General features: G+C 40.8%; 1 protein-coding gene across 2 annotated transcripts in view; it reads right to left on the bottom strand.

Moving 5' to 3' along the window:
• The window catches only part of LOC125016770 (mannosyl-oligosaccharide 1,2-alpha-mannosidase IA), a 171,005-nt gene that overhangs the window by 88,315 nt on the left and 68,271 nt on the right, over positions 1-14,419 (bottom strand). For both annotated transcript variants that reach the window (XM_047599453.1, XM_047599454.1), the window contains exon 2: positions 8,045-8,141. In XM_047599453.1, coding sequence (XP_047455409.1) covers positions 8,045-8,141 — 97 coding nt within the window. The remainder of the gene's footprint in view (positions 1-8,044; positions 8,142-14,419) is intronic.

The raw sequence follows: 14,419 nt of genomic DNA, 5'->3' as shown, positions 1-14,419 counted from the left end.
CTCCAGAAGTGTTCACTTCAATTTAGGCAAAATGGCTACAACACATGTAACACATCAGACATGTAATTATCAAGTATAATAATGATTAAGAATACAGGAAACCAACCAAAAAAGAAGTGAAGACATTTTGTTTGGTTTTGCTCATCCTCATTTGGTGGACCAGGACTCACGGTTTCAGGATCATGCTCAGCGTCTTTGAGCATAAAGGTTTTCCACATAGTATATATTACCTCTTCAGCATAATGCCCAGTTTGTGTTTAACAGCGTCATTTAAATGCAAGGCTGAGGTCTCCTGGTTTTCCTTCTCCATATGAGATAAGCTAGAAATATAGAACCGCCGCTCCTGATACTTTAAGTTAATGCCCTCCGCCATAAAAGTAGGGCACGAGAGCTCTGGGAGTCAAACAGTGAAAATAATTCACTGCGCTGAGGGCTTTGCCTTGCAAGTCTTGCGGTGAACAAGAGTCCCAAAATGACTTTGCATTACTTTCCCACACTCTTTCAAATCATTTCATATCTACAAATGGGTAGTAAAGTCTTTACCATTAGCTTGAAATCTTATCTCATATCCTTGCGCCTTCCTTTGCTGCAAGCCATCTGACTTTCCTCACACTTACACTCCCTTACTCCCTGCTCACCATCTATTGCCATATGCACTGACCCATGAGGGCTTCTACTGGCATGTCAGTCAGACGACGTTGTAGCAGAGGAACGAAAAAGATAAGACAAAGAAAAGAAGAGGTATAAAACCAAAGTAAGTGATATAAGGCAGTAAGATGAGATACATGAGATGAGATTTTTTTTTTTGTATGGGGTGTATGAGGTACTTATCCACAGTCAGTATATTACTTAGGGTAAATGGTGCCCCATTGGAGAAGCAGACAGTAGAACTTGTACGGAAGCCAAGCAATGAACCGATGTGCACAGGGTTAGCACTTAAATGTTTTTAGCCACGTAAAACAAGGCCCACCTAAAAAAAATCAATATCAGTTTAAGGGTACACTATATTTAGAATATATCACACTTCTTGAGACAGCATTTTCCAATAACTAAAGCTGCAACATTACGACATTTTCCCATACAAATCAGACGTATGGTTCTAGTGATTTAATGTGTTCATTCAGATCCACACTAACATGTTAATACACCAAATAAAAAACAAACTAACACATCGAGATAAAAGTAGACAGCAATCATGTGTCTTATTCAAGCTAACATAGCTTTTGTAAATTGGAATCTGGTGGCTCTGAATTACACGTAGCTCAAAATAAGGAGTTTAGGAGGCCATCAGAAATGACTGGTATGGCCAGGTACAGCGGTTATAATATTATAAATATAACATACTCTTTATCTGATGTACTTTTTTTTTTTTTTTAGGCTTTGTTTGAGCTTTATCTTTAAAATATTTTTAGCACAACTTTATGACCACCTTCCTCACATTGTGTAGGTCTCCCTTGTGCCTCCAAAACAGTGGTGAATCACCAGAGAATGGACATGGGCTTTCTGAGGGTGTCCTGTGGTGTCTGGTAACACAATGTTGTTAGTGGGGGTCTTTGGGTCCTATGGGTTGAGGGGAGGGGCCTCTGTGGATCATCCCACAGATCAGTTTAGGATCTAGTGAATTTGGAGGCCAGATCAACACCTTGTGCTGTTCTTTGTGTGTGCGTGTGTGTGTGTGTGTGTGTGTCAGGCTGCACCATAGCAATGAGTGTCATTGCTATGGGGTGGGGGTGTCTGGTCTGGTCTGGTGTAGGTGGCTGATCAGTATCATAAGATGGTCAGTGTTACTGTTCGTCTCCTCTCAGAACAGTTATTGCAGGTTTAAATGCCAAAAATGAAAACCTAAGTTTCGCAGTTAACAGGTGTCTCTAAATTTTTTCCATCAAAACTGAAGCTGCTTCAGACCAATATATCTGCAGCGATTCGACAAAACCATTTCAGTTCTAATATTGGTAAGCACGCCCTTTAAGATTTATTATTGTGGAAAGTCAATAGCAGCATTCAAGACATTCTGCACATCATCCTATTGACCTTCTGCGCTGATTTGTGTCAGCCGGGGCAGAAACTGCTGATAAAATCAGCACCAAGGCTTGAAGCTGATTGTTGAAGTTATTAACGCATGTAAATTTATAATAGTAAAAGCTGAACTATACAAAGAGGAAGTCTTGCTGGTTCACGGCTGTTTTCACCTCTAAGACTGACTATGAATATATCAATAGAATTACTAATGCAAAACAAAACCCTGCATGAACCTGGGAAACTAACGGCCTTTTGTAACCCTCACAGTTTTACTTTTCAAAATAGAGGTCAGAATGTCATAAATGTCTGAGCTTCAGTCAGACCTTCAGTGTTGTTCTCAAATTAAGAACATTTAATGTTTTTTCAATGTCACATTTCACTTCATGCAGCCGTTATCCTCCAGTACAGATAATAAACTAGTGACAGCCTATTCCTCTCTGGCATGAAGTGAATGTCACACTTTAGCAAAACTAATAACGACTTTTGAAGCAAAAGCTGTCATCGCCACGCACAGCTAGAATGTGACCTCGACCTCATACCTTTCATTTCCTTTCATGAGGCTCTAGGAGATTTAACATTGAACATGACATGAAGTAATCTGGTCAAATCAAACGGGGGCAGGAAACGAAGCAGAGCCAATATTCATGCTACATTTTAACCATATTCCTATATGATGCTTGTTGATAAAAATACAGTTGAGGTACAAGCACCTGAGCTTTTCTGCCTGAATTTCAACACTTGAGGATGAACTGTGAGAACTCCCACACAGTCTCCCAATGGCTGAAAGCACTCTAAATAGATTTCTAATTGCCTTAAGCAACAAAAAAGGTTTTATTAGGCTCCACAGAGAGTGTGGAGTGTATTTTTAAAATGACAAAAGCGATAAGAGAGGAAAAGTATTTCTGAACCAACTCTGGTTAGGAGGAAAGAATTAAGAGAGAGACACTTTCAGGCCCGAGGATCATGACAATGGAGAGAAGGGAGGGATTATAGTAAAAAATAGAAAGACGTGCAGGATTGAAAGAAAGACTTAAAGGAAGATTATAGTAAAAATAAAAGTGCGACAGAGAGGGGTAGAAAACGTCTCCTCGTGACTCTCTGTGGTTTGTCCTTATTTGAGTGTTGAGGGACAGGGATGTTCTGTGAATCTCAGGCATATTGACAAGAGCCTGACGCTAACCGCACTGTAGAACCAATCTTCCAGCATCTCTGTTTACTCGGGGGATTATATTAAGAACACAGTATCCAATTTCATACCTGGCTTCCTGCACCCCCCACCCTCACAATGTGACATTTACTCACTAGCATGATGCCCTTTCTCTCTACCTCTCACTCTGTCACTCTCTCTATAGTTAATACACTGTGTAGCAAACAAGGATAGCTGAGGGCAGGAAAATGAGTCCAGCTTTTAACTGGCTGAAAATATGGTTTCTTACAGGATTAACCATATTGAGTTGAATGAAGTCATCCCCCTTCCCCCAGACTTGGAGTCCGAGACATTTCTTATGCATGCAGCCAGAGATAAATAGCTTATTCTAGTCCAGCTTTTATTGTTTGCATATCGGATGGATCTGCATTAAGGTACGCCGCTTAGTGGATAGCTGTGCTGCACAGATAAAGATGGCAATTAGCTGCTCAAAGCTGAGAATTGCACCGTCCGTTATGAGAAACCTTTGGCTCCAACAGCAGAATTATTAAAAAAAAAAAAAGAAAGAAAGAAAAAGTGCTCTCCAAGATACGTATTTGCTGCAGGAAAAGAAACAACACTTTCTATAGCAAACTGATATGTCACACATATGCAGGAGAAAAAAACATCAATGGAAAGTCAGTCTGAGGCCGAGCTGCATCCAGGAGACGTCCAGCGTCTTTGCTGCTGCAAAACCTTGTACAATAAGTGGAGGAACCAATCAGCAGTTCCTATTTTTAACAGAGCCGTTCTGTTCATGCATGTAAATTAAATAAAAATGATCATTTAAGGGGAATCACCAAAACTATAGATATAATTCCATAAAATTCCCTTCTGAAGTTTAAACATCCCACTGGTATTTAGTTCAGCTTTTATCTACTTTCCCTTCATCGCTTTGTCAGTTTAAGCTTCGCACAACCACACAACACACAACCGGCACCAGACCATAAACGTCTACTAGCGCAACACTCAAAACAAGAAAATGATTTTTTTAATAAAAAAAAAAAATCTAGCTATACGTCAGGGTTATGATCTCTAATAACTTGGAAGAATGTTTCTGTTAACTCACAGAGACAGTGTCTCTGCTGATGAAGCCCAGAGATATCACATAGTCTGCCAGAACTGTGCTCTGACTGAATTAGTTTTCTCCTGCAAGTGATGTACTGATGCCTCTGGAGATATTTAGAAGTTAATAGGACAAGGCAGAGCAGAAGACAACCCCAGTTATTTAATAATTTTCAGTAACCAAAATCTAGGAAAAACTTTAAGCGAGGGACAGAGGAAAATCTTTCTGTCTGTCGATGCACATAAGATAAAATCAGATAACGTAATCCTTTATTTATCCCACAGAGGGGAAATTTGCAGTGTTGCAGCAGCGCACAGTCCAAAGGATAGTGCACACAAAAGATAAAAAAGCAAACATCAAATAAATGCAAAAAAGTAGAAAACCAAATAGAACAGTAGTTCTGTGTGTGTGGTCCACTGGGAGCAGGCTGGGCTGTACAGCCTCAGCAGGAAGGAAGGTTCTGCAGTAACGCTCCTTCACACAGCGCTGGTGAAGCAGTCGGTTACTGAAGGTGCTGCCCTGTGGTGTTACAGCACCATGGAGGACGTGGGACTGGTGTTCCATCAGCTATGATAGCTTTGCTTCCACCCTCCAATCACCCACCACCCTACAAGGGCTCTAGAGGGCAGCCCAGAGCAGACCACTCCATAGACGTACAGGATGACGTACAATGCATCCATCTACTGTTCAAGTCAGAGGTTAACCTGACCCTGAACTATAAGTGATGTGTTTACAGTAGGACTGATACCAACCTACTATAATTCCTCAAAAAGGCTGTTTATGCTGGACCTCCAAGCATTTTAAATGGACTGTTAATATCCTAGGAATGAAACTTAATTTAATAAGCTCATATCGAGGTTCACTTCTTTGCGTATGTTATCAAAAACAAATCACTGCAACCGATCATCTTCTCTATTATCCCTTAGCTTTCAGTATTGACAGCACTACAGTCCATTAGCTCTCAGTGTCCTTGACTGTTATTCTCTCCTAATGATGCCTTACATCACAAGTGAAGTAGATTAAGCTTTCATAACTCATCTTGTAACCATCTTCAATCTGAAACCTTCAGCATAACGAACACATCTCTGTCCTCTGCTGCATATTAAACGACCATTTAACAAAAAAGGCCCAAAATAACGGCCCAATTAAAAAGAGAGAAAAAAAAAAAAGTCAATCACATAAATATATTACTTTAAATAAACAGTGAGTGGGAAAATCAATTTGGCTTTATTGTATTTTGGGCACTTGGTATTTAATTTTCTTCTCAGGTTATTATTTTCCCTCTCATTCAGAGACCGGTGCTGGCAGTATCCTGTGTTTGTTGGTGAAAGCAGTAGATAATTGAATGTCAATAAAAAATGTCCCGACAGAAATTTAATAGGCTGTGCTACTCTTATTAAATAAATTCAACATCATAAGGTAAGTAAAATATAAGATACACATACATTAGCTCTATGTTAAGTGCATACAATGACACACACAGACTGATATGGCTTTTAATGTTTATCTTTCATTTCTGTGGCCCTGCATGAGCAACTTCGACGCCGCGTGCTTCATCCTTCATTGCTTCACACATTTTTACTGGCATTTGTGCAAAGATTCTCACAATTTATTCTTTGTTTATCTACCTAGTTATTTGCTTTGGGAGCAAAGATAGACTCACTTGTGTTTTTATTAACACTGAGCCCAGAGCCAGCTCTCGTTGCCGTCGCCACTCTCTATTTGAAAAGAAAATACTGATATCATCACCATTCCACCTGGATCCACCTGGCGCTCCAAGCCATGTGGCTAATTTGGTGGTAGGAAACAACGTGTTTTATTGCAGTAAACACGTTCGTGTCACATGTCATATCAACTGCATGAATTGGTTGAAGATGAGATTTCTGCAGTTTTATGTGGTACCGGACATTTTTTGTTTGTTTTGCTAATTATTCCTTGAACCCATTGACCCTCACTAAAATTCCTTGTCTCCACATCACTGCCAGTCTTCCAGTGTGTAATGGAGGATAGATCCAGATGCTCCAAACTTCCTTCAAAACCAGGACTGCAATTAATCTCATCCCATCTTCTCCTACCGTTCATCCTCACTGGGGTCGCGGGGGTTGCTGGAGCCTATCCCAGATTTCAATAAATGTTTGATAGTTTTCATCAGAAAGTGATCCTGGACCGGTCGCCTCGAAACATAACTCATCACCTCATTTAAGGCTTCAAACAGACTCCGGCCTCGGGAGAGAGAACACAAACTGTGTTTTCAAAAGAGCTTGCATCATTTCTTTAATAATCGGAATCCCTACACATGTGGAGCAGGGAGACCTCAGGTATGGAAGACAGTACCCGTCCAAAGTCTTATTAAGAGCTGATCCGTCTTTTATTAAGGGCTCTCTTGTGGGATTTCCCTCTGGCGCAGCAGAGCGAACTGTCTGATATGCTCCACTGCAGAGGACTTGAAGACCCCTGCGGATCAGGCTCCAATTAGAGGCAGTTGGAGACAGTGACACCCCTGGCAGGTTGTGAGGTTTCCTGTGCTGAGTGAAAGCTAAGGAGGATGTGGTGTTAAGGGCTGACTGAGGTGGAAACAGGTGATACATGTAATCCTTCATATGACTCAACCACTTTTTTTTTTTCCTTTTAGAACATTTCATTCATTAGAGAAAATTACAATGTATGCAGTTCATTAAAACAAAGTGTTTACTGCTCATCATTGTCCATACAGACTCATTTAGTATCCTATATTATATATTACGTATATTATATAGTAAAATTATATTTCTGGAGTTCACGGTGTCCTTTCTTGACCTGTCATTGTACTCAAGGCAACGTTTGAAGTGAATATTAATAAATTCACATGAGACGACTGTGAAGATTCCAAGTCATTCAAGTGGCTACTTCAGTTCTAACTAAAACCTGTTTGAGTGTAGTTTTTATTTGGATCATTAATATCACAATTAGTAATTCCCTAACAATCCATTAACAGCCAGACACTCTCCATGTTGCTCTATGAATGAATGGGTGTGAAACTGTTTGGGGAGAGATGTTAATGGGCTGACAAATGACATCTCAGCTGTTCAGCGAAGGTTAATGCGATAAGTTGCCTTTGTTATAGATAAATTAACACACAGTGCGCCATTGTGTCACAAAAAACAAACATATCACACTGAAAATGCCATGATACGTGTGACATGTGACAATAGTGAAAAAAAGAAAAGAAAAAAACAGTTTTAGAAGCTAGAACCTGTATTTCAGTATTCATTTGTTTTTTGTAAAAAGGCATCGCTTGAAATGTATTCAAATTATTCCCGAGGCAAAGACAATTGAACATATAGAGCTCACTGATTAGATGTATACCACGGTGCTCTCTTTTACTCTTCTCTGGATGAAAACATTTTATGCACAGTCATGTTAAGAATGTTACCGGTTCAAAAAGCAGCCGTCCTGCCCGTTCACATTTGTTGCCATAATATTAGGGCTGTCTGCTGAAGGAAATATGTATTGTGATTTAAAAACCCAGAAAACCTTTCACAGAACAGCAAAATTATAAATCACAAATGAATATGTATTACATGAGTTGCATGGTTTCATTTTCCAGCACAGAAATCTCCTTCATAATTAGGTTTAAGACTAATATTTCCATTAATCATAAGGAAAAGGTTGCCCCTCTGGTCTTGGTCTGTCTCAGTTCTGATTTGTGTATGAAAAAAATTTCAGGAAAATAAGTCAATAGAAAGGAGGACCTTTCTGGCCTTTAGAGCCCCCAGCAAAACGCTGACACTCACCAAACATGTTGCCAATATGCCCGTTCCTTGTCAAAGGCCGCAGCTCGTTCTTGCCCCAGGCATAGCGCTTGTAGTTGTCCCAGGCAAACTTCATCATCTGCAAAATAAACAGAAGGGAGACGTACCTGTTACTGGACTGATAGTGAGACAACACACCTCTAAACCCAACTGTAATTAAATTGGTGTAGCCCAAGGCGAGGAGAATGATAGATATTGATCAGGACTGGATTAAGGACAAGCACACAATTACAACACATGAAACCATGGTTGACATTTCCTTGCAGCTACACCTCAAAATTAAAGACTGACTCCTGTCAATACATGAAAAGCAGCTCTACGAGGTGAAAACACACCTTTGAGGAGAATGTATTGTTGAAATCGACAGACGTTATCTGAGAGAGACTTGAACAGCACAAGGACACTCTGACAGAACAAAACATGCAAATAGGATGAAAAAAAGCAAGAAAATAATCTGTCATACAGTTGCAAAGTGAATTTTAATCACATTCGAGGCTCGACTCCATTTTTTTGGTTCCCTGTAATCATTGATCAACAGTTAATAGTGACCTGGCCTTCAACAACCAACTTCAGAGCCTGTCAGTTAGGAAACAGAGACGTGCAGTGTGCTCTTCTCACCTAACTGTATCAGTTCACACCATATATGGAGACACAGTCATCACAGCTCTCCATGGCATCGGAAAAAAACATGTGATACCTCGACAGATGTGTCAGTGAGTGATGTCTAAGCCTGGCCTTCACATTGTCCCCTATGGCCTGAAGTATAAATAGAAATACAGGTGTTGCTTGCGATGAACACGTTTAACTGTCAAGTTAAAATCTAATTAAAACAATTAAAACTTGGTGCTCATAGATTTTTCTTCTGAAACCCGTACTGGCTGATTAAACATCTGGCAAAGGGACAACGGTTGAAAATTAGCCAGTTGGCAAACACTGACACATTTACAGTGAAGGTGATTAATGTGTATTCGCCATTTTGGTTTAGCACGCGAGCCCTGTTTATCTAACATTCAACTGTTCATGGGTGAACTAATGAATATATGGTAATTATGCTAATTAGGTGACAAATCTGGGAACCATGACCACGTACAACATGTCTTCCATCTATAAGCAGCTGGGACGCTTCATGTTGTCAATTCTTCTGGACAGATTAACCAACACTGGAGTCATGTCGCATGGTGACGACGACTAAAAAAAAGAAATGACTGAGATGACATGTCTCCCAGCATCTGACTACACTGCGCTTATCATGTTTGTATGTGTGCCATTTTCCATTTGTGACAATACAGCAGCAGTTCTTAACGCGTTGCTCTGATACAGTGGGTTCAGTTATAATTTTCCACTAAATTCATTCTTTTCTTCATGTCATCATCAAAGAGACGCCACAATGTGTGCGCCCTGTGCAGAATCCAGAAATTCAAAATTGAAAACTAATTCCAGTTCAGAGGGTGCCTCGCTCAACAAAGACCAGTTCATTAAATCCCACAGCTCAGAACAACGTAACAAACATGAGGAGAGAAAGAGAGCAGCCTCTGCACAGTCTGTCCTAAGATGGACCAGGATCTGACCCCCCCACCTCCCACCGCCACCTCTGTAACAAATACAATGTGAGCGTCCCTGTTCTCCAGAGGTGGGCTCTTATAAGCCTGTGGGAAATGAATCCGATTACGTCCGACAAGGCCTCCAGCTCGGAATCCTCTCACCCTAAAAAAGCTCATTACAGATACCTCAAAGCAGAGAGAGCTCCAGCCATCTCCCACACCACATACATATTCAAATAAATGTCTTTAATGTTTAAAAAAAAAAAAAAACAGGTGCTAAAGGTCGGGAGCTAAGATTTGATTAGAGATTAATTATGAGCCCTTTCCACTGGCAGTTTAATTTGCAATTTGGCATTTGGGTTGCACCACATGTTAAATCACCGTGGACTGAAGGCGTTCACAGATCAGAAGAAGCAACACAGCCTGCATTATTGTCTCACTGCTTTTTTCACCTGTTATTTTCCTCATCTATACTGACGTAACAGCTGACAAAGCAGTCACTACTTTTTCCTTTTGCACTAATAAATACTGACAGTGTGCGCAGCAGCAGTCGCAAGGAAAATGCAAAACAAGCATATCATATGATTAAGGGAAATACTGTAGAAGTGATGAATCTTAAGAAGGAAATGTGTTCACAAGTAATCACTTTCTTGGGAGAGTGTTGAAAGAACAAAAACAGCCAGAGCCAGCCTCATTGTGTCCCGACAGAACGCTCTGCCTCACAGAATGAAACCCCGCAAATGTCTCAACTTTTATTTGAAACTCACTCCATCTTTTATAATGCCAGCCTGTCTCGCTCCTCCGGCGGCTTTAAAAGCCGGAGAACAAAAGCAATAGGAAACAGCGTTTGCACAAATCGTGGGATTTGGTGAACGTTAGGACGCCGTGTCCCTCTCCATTTCATCTGAAGGATGTTCCGGATGTGAGAGCGTCTCTGCAAAGGAAAACGTTTCGAATGAACCTGCAAGGGAAGCAGAACTTTACAACCATCAAATAAATGTTGGAGATGGTGAAAACAGGCAGATGGTGTACTCGGGCTGTATGGCTGGAGGCACATATGATGTGAAATGGCAGCATTAATCAGGAGTGGCTTGACTTTAAAATAAAAGACGAAATGCTTGTCATCTGCAACTGATTTTTACAATCCTTGAAATGTCAAAGACATTTCTAGCTCTGCTACTTAGCACCCTAAGTGGTAGCCTCAAAGCTAACAACATGATTTCTAATTATTGCTATACAACCACAATCTGAAAAATAATGAACTGAAAACATTATTCTGAGAGCTCATAATCACTGGTCTTGGTCAAATGATTTCACCACCTCAAATGTGACAACTGGCTTTTATGTAATTATACGGTCTTGTATTTAGTCTTTAGTATTTAGTATTTAGTCTAGTGGTTTTACCTTGGTCTAAACCATCACAGCCGTTTCCCACCATTTCTATAATAACCAAAACCAAAAAATGCAGCAGATTAATGGCTAAAGTCATCATCAGTTGCAGCCCTGGACTGTTATAACACGCTGTCACAGAGTGATTTTGATGGCCTTAGTATGTATGAAAGCTTTGCTTTAATGTAGAAATATCATAAGCACGAAGAGTTTGGCTCAGCTTCCCACTGTGACACACTAAAGCCGTTTCATTCCACTGGAGGGAAACAGATATTATCCATCAGGCTTCACATCTCAGCTGTTGCGCACTGCAGAGGGTCAAAGTGTGGGAGGGCTGAGGTCGCACAGCCGTAGGATTGTTGATGTAAGAACCTATCATCACAACACACAGTTCTAATCAATAGCTGCAGCAAAGCATGCCTCCCCCCAAAGCCGCTTCTCCAAGAGAGCAAAAGGGTGAATCATTTTTTTCCAGGGGCCCACAAAGCAGATACAGGCATGATCTGACAGGACTCTGACTGCTCTTTGGTTGAACTAATTGGGCGGTTGTTGGGCGGAGGTGGTCGATAACTGAACACTAAGCCTATGATTGAAATGAATCAGGGATACAGCGACCCAGTGCAGAGACCGTAGGGTCAGATGTCATGAGCTGCTGAGCAAACACATGAGAATGGTTACGCAACATGAACCAGATCATAAAAGATGTTGTACAGGTGATTACATACATACGTTGCACTGTGCTGTCCCTGAGGAAAGAGTGAAAAAGGAGCAGCTATGTCCGTCATGTTCTTCTCAACGTAACAACACAGACACCAACCTGGTCTGCGGATTTTAATGTTTCAGAGCAATAGTAAGGCTCTGTCTAGACAATAAACGAGGATCGGTGGCAGAGAAGACCTTCATCTGTTTTATTGACTACATGTGGATGAAGTTTACAGCTTGAATATTAAAGCTGCAAAAACATTTTATCCCCACATGTACTTCAAAATCATAATATCAGTAGCACAGTCTGTACACTCACTGCAGGGTTATGCATCAGCCTTGCACACAAGACGAATGGTTACTTTTAATCTGTGTGAGTTTTAGAGATTGTGTAGAGTCAACACAAACTTCAAAATTCCAGGCTATAATTTACCATCCTTTTGTTTTTCTGTTCACATCTGCAACTAACGCTATAAATAACACATATTTACACCAACAGGAATCTTGTAAAGTGTGAATAATCACATATTGGCAGTGACTGCAAGAGGGCAGATATGTAAATGTGTGAGTCATGTGTGAGAAGTCATGAAAGTGGGAAGTGGGAAGAACATTGCTGTTTGCAAGCGGCCGAGGAACCAGTCGGTCACTTTCTGAGAGTTCAAGCCGTTTTGTTAAATTCAGGCATACAGATGGCGCCATCCACTCCACAAGGGCTTTAAAAGCCAATTTTATCCTTCGTTGCAAAAGTGAGACTCACCCAACGAGGGCCACGTTTAACAGCTTCAAAAGATGATGCAGTAAAAGAAGCATCTGGCGCGCAGTGGAGGCGATCGGAGCTGAGGTTCCTCCGAGGCAATGATGTAAAAAAACAGAGATAACAAGCAACTTCTAGACCAAAAGCAATGTTACAGAGAGACAGACGGAATAATGAGAAGATGCCACAGGGGTATGTCTGAACCTGAAGATCAGATGAAGTGATAAGTCCTCTGAATGACGAGGCAGAGCTAATACTTTAACACTGTATCCATTGAGCATTCCTCTCATGACATGAGGCATAATTTGGATTTGATGGTGTCTATCTGCCATTTCCATTTCCTCCTTGCTTTTTGATCTCAGACAGAAACCATCCAGTGGAAACCCATGCCACTGCGTACTTCATTTGGGTTGAATTCCCAGGGTTACAGTCCCTGCTTTTTTAGACGTTGCACTAGCTGCTTTGCAAACAAAAAGAAATGATCTTTCACAGAAATAAAGTTGAAAATTATCATTAATTAACAGTGTGGGCAGCAGCAGGGCTCGGATTCAGTGGCACCCTGCACGGCCCAGAAGAGCGAGACATACAAAGTTCACTGGTGGGCTGAACAGTTTGAAGCTTTTTCTGGACACCTAATTAGAACAGATTTTCTGCTTAAGGCACAGAAACAGAGCTCATCCCCTTGATATCTCCCTGTTCTGTAGCTGTGTGGGTTTCTTCAAAGAACTCTGCCATAAAAGGACATTAGAAACGTGACAAAATGATGTTTCACAAAAAGGAAGCATAATTAAGTCCAGAAAACATAACACAGAAGACAGACAATTCAGATTTGGATTTCTTTAGCTCAGATGCGTGGGTTCTATGTTTAACTTGCCGCACTCTAGGCCTTTGGTGGAACACAATTTGAATCCTGTGTATTTGCTGCACATATGGCAGAGCTGACAATAAAGTCGACTTTGACTTTGAAAAAGAGGTTCAAACTGTTAAAGCGCCTGAGTGTGTTGACAGAAAATCACTAAGCTCACAAATTCTAAACGTTAAGAAACCCTACACATTTACAACCATTGCAACAGAAAACAGGAGCTGAGCTGCAGTGAACTCATGCCAGCGCATGTTTCTTAGGAAAAACTGCACCAGACAACAGCAAGCGGGGGAAACAAATAAGCCCACAACATCTAGCTAATAGGTTAAGATTTGTCTTCAAGCAGGATTTTTTGAGAGAGAGAAAATATTGTGACGTATTTACGAAAATAGAGAAGCCTCTGGGAAATACTCCGTAGCCAGTTTCTTCTTAAAAAAGAGCCTCCTCTTAAAAAAGGTGCTGTCTGTCACCTTGAACGAAAGCACCCATCAGACAGAGTGCGGTATGAGACTTTTAAAGTTGTTAATGTGTGAACGTAAGTATCGTGGACTGTGTTGTATATAAAGATGGACAAACCCTTCGTGACGTCCGTTGAGTAGGCTTACTGAAGCATTATTTTGGCACACAGTTTGGCGGCTCTTGGCCGTGCCTGACTCAGTCTAACACCTGGTGAATCGCGAAGTAGAGGAGTGACACCTTGGCAGACAGTTAGTGCCCATGGACGGGTGGCTCCCACCCATCTACAATACACAGCTGCCATGAAACAATGGCACAGTGTCACGTGAGGCAGCTTCAAGACCAAATTGAGTGGACGCAAAGGAAGGAATAGGAACATGCTTATGCTGACTGTAAATGAGCCACAGCTTCAACCAGTCAGTGAAATAACTATTTCCTTTACTTTGTATTTTTCTGCACAGTTTTGGAAATTCCAAAAGTCACTCTAAAACTAAAAAAAAAAAGAAAAATACTTTCTTCAGTGCACAATGCGCTGGCCACTTCATATCTTTCTTAGATAAAATGGATTGAATAGACTAGAGTATATAAACCACAGTCTTATTTCATAAATATGCATCAAGGGTTCAACACCTTCCCAACGTAATGCAGTTGCT

Source organism: Mugil cephalus, chromosome 11, assembly GCF_022458985.1.
Source record: "Mugil cephalus isolate CIBA_MC_2020 chromosome 11, CIBA_Mcephalus_1.1, whole genome shotgun sequence".
In the NCBI taxonomy this organism is placed as follows: domain Eukaryota; kingdom Metazoa; phylum Chordata; class Actinopteri; order Mugiliformes; family Mugilidae; genus Mugil; species Mugil cephalus.
The sequence above is the reverse complement of the archived record's forward strand: the minus strand, read 5'-3'. Positions and strand labels throughout refer to the sequence as shown.